Here is a 9,128-nt window from a genome sequence, read left to right as displayed (position 1 = left end):
TTTAATTTTTAATGAATATAATAAAATTTATCATATATATATATATATATATATATTAAAATATATATATGAATATAATAAATTATCAAATTTATGTGCAAATAATTAAAAAAAATTTTAAAAATATAGAAAAATGAATTGAAGTATATTTTTAACTTTGATTTTTATATTTTATCATTGTTCTCTTTTTGTCATAAAAGTACATAAAAGTTACATAAAAGTTTTTTACAATTAAATGTGATAATCTTAATAGCATAATTAAATATAAATATTAAAAATAATAAATGTCAATAATAAAAATTCATATATATTTCTTACTGTGCATGAAACCAAATGTATCACATCTTCACATATTCTGCCTTGTAACATGATAAAATTTACAAATAATAAATGTTTCTTATTCACGATCTTTGCAAAGATAAAACAAAAATTCTATAAAAATCAGTCCTAAATATTATTAAATAATTTGTACAAATATATAATCACAATGAAAACAAATATTAATATATTCTGACAATATATATATAATACTACTTCTGAAACCTAGAAAATTATTCAAAACTTGTTTGCATATTCAGAAAAATATTAAAATTTTTAATATTTTTAAAAAAGAAATTAAATATGAAAGATACTGATACTAAGATAAATCTGTCATCTAATTCATAGGTAATGAAATATATGTAGCGAAATAATATGAAAGCAATTATAAGTTTTAAATACACTTAACATAACTATGAGACTTTGCATTCTAATATTCTTGTTCTCATTATTTAGTACTGCTATTAAATTGTAAAATAGAACAAATATTTTTCTATAATATTTTGACATACTTCTCATTACGTTTTATCAACAATTTAAATGTAAAGTGATAATATTATAATTTCTACACATTATTTATATTCATATGTGTATGTATATAATAAATACATACACTGTATATTGAATTCGTTATGATAACACATATTTTGAAAAATATTTCAAATAACCAATTAATTAAAAAATTAAATTTTTACAAAATACGAATAATATTAATAATATCGAAAGCTCAAAACCACATATGGTAAGAGTAACAAAGCCTCTTCTTTGCTTTTGACATTATTTGATGCATTAACATTAATTACTTTGGCCTCAAATTATTGATAGAGTTAGATAATGTAAAATGTGCTGATGTTGAAAGAGTTGTAGTACATGTAGGGATCGAAATTTCACCCATAGTTGTAGTATTTGTTTCACTTTTATAACGAATATTAGTATATTCTCGCCCTAAATGAAGAGATTTCTGTAAAAATAATAGTAAATAAAATGTATATTAAAATATAATAAAATTTATATATAGAAATTATTAAAACTTTAAGATTTTCATAAAAATGTTAATTATAATGAATATAATTACTTGTTCGGCTTGCATTCGTTGAGATACAGTTTCAATATAATGTAATACAGCCAAATAAACAAACTTATATTGTGCTTCTGTTTGAACCATCCCTGATCTTTGTGAACGTACTCTTTGAATTGTTCTCTGAATATCAATTTCACAATCCAATCCTACAAATATAATATATATAAAATCTTGAATATATTATTATTAAAACAATCATTTTAAGTAAAAAATTAGTTATTAAAATATAATTACCATGACGCTTAATTTGATCAAGAATCATGTCGATAACAATAAATGTTCCAGTTCTACCAATTCCAGCACTACAGTGTACAAGAATTGGCCCTATACTTGTTACAGCTTGACCACTTGAAGCAAGAGAAGCAGCAATTGATTCTTGTCTCGCATTAACATCGTGAAGAAAATTTAATACACATCCGGGATCAGATGGAACACCATGATCAGGCCATGCCTAAGATATTCATATAATGTAATTGGTTTATTTTTTAAAACATAAAAAAATTATAAATAATAATAAGATACTTGAAAATGATAATGATAAATCCGTCTGGAATCTGCAAAACCTAATCTATTTCCATGTAATAAAAATTCTCGCAATGTATAATCTGCTGTTGAAGTACGAGATAAAGCCCGCACTTTCCATTCACCTCCATATTCTGTAACTTCACCTTCTTCTGGCCAATATCGAGCACATTTATTCTAAAAAATATAATTTTAAAATAAAATTTTAATTTAGATATAAGATTTATTAATAGCATACTTTTCCTCTTTCCATTTCTTTAGTAGTCATAACTATTACTCGTGTATTTTCTTGATATACCATATGCCAAAAATCTTGAATTGTATTTGGAAGGCAACCTTGAGTTGCAATATAACATTTATTAAATGAACCTCCATCATTAGAAGTATTAATTCCAGTACTTTGTCCATCACCTTCTTCATTCTATAAATATATATATATAAATAAATTTTAATATTTAATATATTTACGTACAAATTAATATATTCTATTAAAATATTAAATTTACCTTAATATAGTTAGCATTAATATAATCAGATCCAGGAATATTTGGATCAACATCCTTTAAACGCACTCTTGTATGATCAACTATAAAACAATTATTAAAATTTATGAACAAAGAAAATTAAAATAAAAAAATAAAAAAAGATCTTACATGGTAAAATATTTTTATATCGATTTTTTGCTCGATTTTCGGGACGTAAACCTTCTTTTCTGGAAAATAAATGGCGACATTCCAATTGTTGCAATGATTCAAATTCTTCCCAGAATCCAGCTTTTCCTTTACCACGTCCTGCACCACATTCATTGCTACTTGTAGCTCCATTCCACAACCATCCATTTGAACAACCATTTTCTTTATGTAATTGTCTTACTCTACTTTCAATACCACTGGCATTTATTCGAGTAGCATTAAAAGGTTGTCTAAAAAATAATAAATATATTATGAAATATATGAAATATAATATATTTTATGTATCAAATATAAATATAATAATATGAAATGTATCTTATAAATTAATAAATTTTTTTATATTCTTTACCGTAAATGAACAACACTTCCACTTGTTTCAACCATTGGATTACGTTTATAATGTTCTATTAGATCACTTAAACTATCAAATTTATCACCCCCTCCAACATCATATTTATTATCCTGTAATATTCATTATTTCCAATAACAAAATGTAAAAGATTTTATTTTTTAATAAATATGATAATATTAAAAATAATAAACATATGTAGTATAAAAGACAAAATATAATTAACCTGAGATCGTATTATAACATGTGTAACACGATCATCTGTGCGAACAGATAAGACAAAGTCACCAGGTTTACTCTGGGATTCACGAACCAGAAAAGATCCATTTTTACCTCGCTCCAACATTAAACGTTCTGCTTCTTTAGCTGATAAATGGCCATGGAACCACCTTTACCCATATTTTACTATTAACACATACCATGCTATATGCGTGCATTTGAAATAATAATAACAAAAAAGTATTCCAATACATAACAAACTTTGTTGTAATGTTTATTATGCAAAATATTATACATATATTTTGTTTTAATTGAACAAATACCTTTCAGTAGTTGGATCAGCACAATTTAATGGATATTTTAGTTCAATAATTTCTCCATTCTTTTCACGTAATTGTCCTCCATTTTCCATATAAAATTGTACAAGTTCTGATAATGTTGCAAATTTTTCACCACCATAAAGATCATAAAAATCTCCTGTATTTTGTATTTTAATATGGGTCACTTCACCATTACGTCTGAGAATATAAAAATATCAAATATTTTATGATTATAATAATTTTTTATATATCATGCATAATTATACAAACAAATACAATATGTTATGTATATACCTAACAGATAATGTAAAGTCACCAGGATTAGATGAACTTGGACGTGCCAAAAATGAACTATCATAACCCCGTTCCATTAATAGACGTTCTGCTTCTAAACCCGATATATTCGGATGGAACCATCTGTAATAAAAATATATAAATTTCTAGAATATAACTTTTTAAAAAATTTTAATAAAAAAGTAAACTATATTTCGATAAAACTTTATTTTAAAACATTTTATTTTGAAAAAATTTAATTTATTCAAATTACTTATTCTTACATCTAAACATAAAAATTATCACAAATATAATTTTTTAAAATTTACAAGTGTATATAACATAAAATACATTATATACATAACACAAAAGAAAAAAAATTGTTATAATAAAATAAAAATTTTTCTTACTTTCATTAAATATGAATTTATTCTATTGATTAATACAACAATTCAATCTTTATTTAATAATAATATTAACATGAATGAATTATAAATATTATTAAATTTGTTATATATAATTATTTAAAAATTTTCTTTTTGTATTATCAAAACATGCAATACAAAGTAACTATATAAAGTAAAAATATATATGATCAATACATATATAAAGTGAAATTATTTTACATCCATTTTTGGACATGAAGAATTCCACTTCTTGAATTGATTTAAATGCGTATACTTTACCTCTGAGTCTATTTGACTAATCCACGGTTAACACCAATAAATAAGTAGGCTTGTTCACAGATTGTCCGTGAATTGTGTTAATTACATATTTTTTTTATATAAAAACGTGCCTCACCTGCGAGATGCCATGTTGTGATTCCAACTATGACCAGCTAGTTATTAATAATTCATAATGTTTCATCGATGTTTGCACTTATAATATGCAATTATAATTACATTCAATTTAATGCTAACTATACATCGCCACAATCTTTGACATATTCACTTCACACAAAAACAAAAAAAATGGAAAACCCTAAAAGATTTTGTCATCGATCTGCAGTGCTTAGAATGGACACTTGTAAACTAAATGGAATGACAAAATTTAATATCGATTTCAAAAAATTATGTTGTAAATGAATAACTTCATTCTTACTTATAATAAATATTAAATCGTTTTAAAATTATATTATAATTGCAAATTAAGAAATTAAATCAATTTTCAATAAAATAATTCCCCAGAATAACATATGTTATTAAATTAGTTTATAAAAAATCAATATATATAAAACCAATAACAATATCTTTAATTTAAATATTAATAAATAAAATATATAAATGTTTTGTTATATATTTATAAAAAAAATTCTATATTTTAATGATTTAAGAATATAAGAACTATATATATGTTTATAATGTGTAATACATTTTTTTTTTTATATTAATTTTAACTTTTTACTATTTATTTTAATATTTTCAATATTGCAAAATTAATATTAGTAAAATAAATTTTATTTTATAACTAACTTAATAAAAAGAATATATTTTTTTCACATATTATCTATTTTGATTAGAAATATATGGTAAAATTATGATTGATTTAAAAAAAGATAAGTAAAATAATTTAAAATAAGACAAAAACAAATTTATAGTTAAATAAGATAAGAATTATATTAAAACAAATAATTATGTATATATTTTATATTTTTTGTTTAATATTAAAAAATAATAATATAATTTTATTAGAAGACGTCTTGTTATTGTGAACACTATAAAATAGGTTTATTGTTAATAAATCATTTCACTTACACGTTGATTTTCTTACTTATGATAGATTGCGCTGTAATCAGTACTTAAATGATTAATATAGTTGATTGTCGATAACGCCGGCTATGAAAAGCCGTACATTTTGTATATTTCTTGAAGTATACATTTAAATCTCATATGTAAATTGAGTAAAAATTATTAATAATTTAATTGGTAAAAGTAATTAAACTTTTTTTATTTGAAGATGGGCCAATATGTTTCAAGAAATGATTTCGAGTGGGTTTATACAGAAGAACCACATGCTTCACGACGTAAAATAATTTTAGGTATGAATATAAAATATATGATAAATATTTTAAATTTAATTTGAAAATAAAAATTCGATTAATTAACTATATTGAATAAAATTAATAAATATTAGAGTTTAGAAATTCAGATATAATTACAAATTTATATATATTTATCTAAAATTTATTTTAATAATTTTATAATATTAAAAAATTTTGTTTCTTTTTCAGAAAAATATCCACAAATAAAAAAATTATTTGGATATGATCCGTACTTTAAATGGGTAGTAACAGGAATGGTTTTAATTCAATTCATCTCTATGTTCTTTATAAAAGATTTAAGTTATCCAATGCTGTTTTTTTTAGCATATTGTTTTGGAGGTGTAATTAATCATTCTCTTATGTTAGGTATGTAAAAAATATTTTTTAATCATCTGTATTAATTTATATGAAATATTAAATATGTGTTATAATACAAAATTATAAAAGATACATATATTATAAAAGATAACCTTAGATTATCTTATATCAGTTTTCATCAAGCATTTCTTGATTATAATGTTATTTCAAGAGTAATGATTCATTACTTATCTAATAGATTATATTGTTATAATATATAGATTAATGAGTTTTCTTATTTTTATAAATATATAATATACTTATGTATTTTATTTTTTAACATTTTACTTATGATGATTATATTTATTATATTATATTTGATTAAATATATTATTTAGTTTTATTATATATATTATATTATTATATATATTTTTCTATCATTCTGTTTTTAGCAATACATGAAATAGCACATAATCTTGCTTTTGGACATAGTAGACCTAAAGCTAATAGATTATTTGGATATTTTGCTAATTTACCTATAGGTATACCAGTATCTGTTAGTTTTAAAAAATATCATCTTATACATCATCGTGTAAGTACAAATAAAATATTTAATTAAAAATAAATTAAATAAAATAATATTTTAAATAAATATAGATATATTTAATATATTTTATTCTATTATATATTTATTATATTTATATTTGTATTTATTTTAAAAAATAAATTACAGTATCAAGGTGATGAAAAATTAGATACAGATTTGCCAACATTATTAGAAGCAAAATTATTTTGCACTACATTTGGAAAATTTTGTTGGTTATGTCTACAACCATTTTTTTATGCATTTAGACCTCTTATTGTTTATCCAATGGCACCTACATTAATGGAATATATAAATTTTATAATACAATTTACTTTTGATGGATTGATATGGTATTTTTTAGGTAAATATTGATAATACTATCAATATACTACTGTTATATGATATACTATGTTATATTATGTTATGTGAATATATTTTATTATTTATTATTAGGTGGAAAAGTTTTAGTTTATTTACTTTCTGGATCAGCAATGGCAATGGGTTTGCATCCTGTAGCTGGACATTTTATATCAGAACATTATATGTACAGAAAAGGTTTTGAAACATATAGTTATTATGGTCCATTAAATTGGATTACATTTAATGTTGGATATCATAATGAACATCATGATTTTCCTGCTGTTCCTGGTTCAAGACTACCAGAAGTAATTTAAAAAAATTAATAACAAGAATTATTTATATCTTTTTAAAAATATTTTATCTTTTATAGGTAAAACGAATAGCTTCCGAATTTTATGATAATTTACCACAACACAACTCTTGGATTTCTGTTTTATATGATTTTGTTATGGATCCTGATATAGGTCCATATGCAAGGATAAAGCGAAAACATAAGGGACTTGCTTCATAAAATTGAAATTTTTTTAAATTTTTTAATAAATAATTTTGAGATTAGCATCTGAAACTTAATATTGCATGCACATTTAAAGGAAAAAGTATTATTGTTAATTTATTGTTATATATATTCAGTATTAAAAAAAATGCATACATTCTATGCAATAGTAAAATATTTTGAAAAGATTATTAATAATCAGATATTATTATATAAATTATTAACATTTTTTAGTTTTGGTATACTTGAAAATATTTATAAAATTATATAATGAAATAAGTGAAAGATGCTAAATTAACTATTTTTTATTTCATAGTGTTTGTAAATAATTGTAATAAAATGTAATAAAGAATACTGAGTTTCTATATGTATAATGATAAGTGCTATAAATATAAATGAAATTTCATAATTTTGTAATCTAGTCATAATAAAATAAGTTTTTTCTTATAAACAATAATGCTTTATTTGTATAAAAATATAATAGAAAATATTAGATTAATAAAATAGATTAAGAATTCTTACATTAAAATTTTATATGATAAATATTAATTATTATTTATTAATTAAAGCTTTTTTAGTCGTATTTTTTTTTAATATTAATATATTGTCTTAATTGATTTTAGAATTTAAAATTATTCAATAATATTTTATTTTAATCCAATTTTCAATTTACCAACTTTATCTATCTTAAAATTCCTATTCAATATTAATAGCAATTCACATCTATTTTTCTATAAAATATAAAATATATTTTTATTTATATAAATATATTATTTAATATATTGATTATATATGATATATAATAGATAAAAATTTATATAATCTTAAAAATTTAATATCTTAAGTTTTATATTAATAACAAAAATTATAATATCAATTTTATCATATAATTAATATTTATTAAAAATATATTAATCAAGATTATTCATATATATTAATAATTTTTTCGAAACCATAAACTGATGAGAATTAATAAAATTATATTTTGTAAGAATTTTATTACAATAAAATTATAAAACAAATTTGTTTAAAAAACCATATAATTTGTTAAAACAAAGATGCCTGCCTGTATCTGTTTTATCTAGAAATGGTATGAATAGTAAAAGTAAAATACTATTTCTGATTAAAAAAATAATTTATATTTTGTATATCTTAATAAATATTGGTATTTTAAATGTTAATAGCAAAAGAGAAGTAATTAAAAGGAGATAATTTTCTACAATTTATCGAAATATGATTTCATGTAATAAAGATATTCTCGATTGCGTGTGTACGCTTTATGTAAAGTGTCTGCAATGGTGCATCGGTTTGATAATGGTAAAAATAATGTTTACATGAATGATATAATTAGGCACACATGTATATCTATAATACAGTGAATAGAATGGGAAAACAAAACGGATCTTGTTGGTGGTTTGTGAAAGCCGTAAAATGGATACCAGTTATTTTCATTTTGACAATTGTCTTATGGTCCTATTATGCTTATGTAGTGCAGTTATGTTTTTGTAAGTATTTACATTCATTTGATTTTTAATAATAAAGATTTTATAATAAAAATGAAATTTAAATCATATTTA

General features: G+C 21.2%; 3 protein-coding genes across 14 annotated transcripts in view; 2 read left to right on the top strand and 1 right to left on the bottom strand.

Annotated features, from left to right (window-relative positions):
- Positions 1–734: 734 nt before the first annotated feature.
- LOC102681693 (tyrosine-protein phosphatase corkscrew-like) lies at positions 735–5,631 on the bottom strand. Of its 3 annotated transcripts, none has more exons than XM_031512806.1 (12): positions 5,529–5,631; positions 3,796–3,918; positions 3,505–3,699; positions 3,189–3,351; positions 2,963–3,075; positions 2,575–2,843; positions 2,428–2,507; positions 2,160–2,342; positions 1,922–2,098; positions 1,634–1,850; positions 1,394–1,545; positions 735–1,279 (listed from the first exon to the last, which is right to left on the bottom strand). In XM_031512806.1, the coding sequence occupies exons 2-12, from the start codon at positions 3,870–3,872 to the stop codon at positions 1,118–1,120; spliced, it is 1,788 nt and encodes a 595-aa protein (XP_031368666.1). In that variant the 5' UTR covers positions 3,873–3,918; positions 5,529–5,631; the 3' UTR covers positions 735–1,117. The 3 variants fall into 3 exon arrangements, with proteins under 3 accessions (XP_031368666.1, XP_006620552.1, XP_006620553.1); XM_006620489.2 differs by lacking the exon at positions 5,529–5,631 and adding an exon at positions 4,576–4,835; XM_006620490.2 differs by lacking the exon at positions 5,529–5,631 and adding an exon at positions 4,461–4,834.
- On the top strand, positions 5,533–7,963 carry LOC102681298 (sphingolipid delta(4)-desaturase DES1). The gene is made up of 7 exons (XM_006620485.2): positions 5,533–5,644; positions 5,731–5,812; positions 6,005–6,181; positions 6,565–6,704; positions 6,846–7,059; positions 7,152–7,363; positions 7,429–7,963. Exons 1-7 carry the CDS (start codon positions 5,612–5,614, stop codon positions 7,567–7,569), a joined length of 999 nt encoding a protein of 332 aa, XP_006620548.1. The 5' UTR covers positions 5,533–5,611; the 3' UTR covers positions 7,570–7,963.
- A 639-nt stretch (positions 7,964–8,602) lies between these two features.
- Positions 8,603–9,128, top strand: part of LOC102680445 (palmitoyltransferase ZDHHC15B) — a 6,811-nt gene continuing 6,285 nt past the window's right edge. For all 10 annotated transcript variants that reach the window (XR_004151168.1, XM_031512823.1, XM_031512829.1 and 7 more), the window contains exon 1: positions 8,603–9,056. Coding sequence is in view for 9 of the 10 variants with exons in the window: in XM_031512823.1 (XP_031368683.1) it covers positions 8,909–9,056 (148 nt within the window). In the remaining variant the exon portion in view is untranslated. The remainder of the gene's footprint in view (positions 9,057–9,128) is intronic.

This window comes from Apis dorsata, unplaced genomic scaffold (assembly GCF_000469605.1).
Source record: "Apis dorsata unplaced genomic scaffold, Apis dorsata 1.3 scaffold_517, whole genome shotgun sequence".
NCBI lineage: Eukaryota > Metazoa > Arthropoda > Insecta > Hymenoptera > Apidae > Apis > Apis dorsata.
Note: the sequence above shows the minus strand (reverse complement) of the source record. Positions and strands in the feature narration are given on the sequence as shown.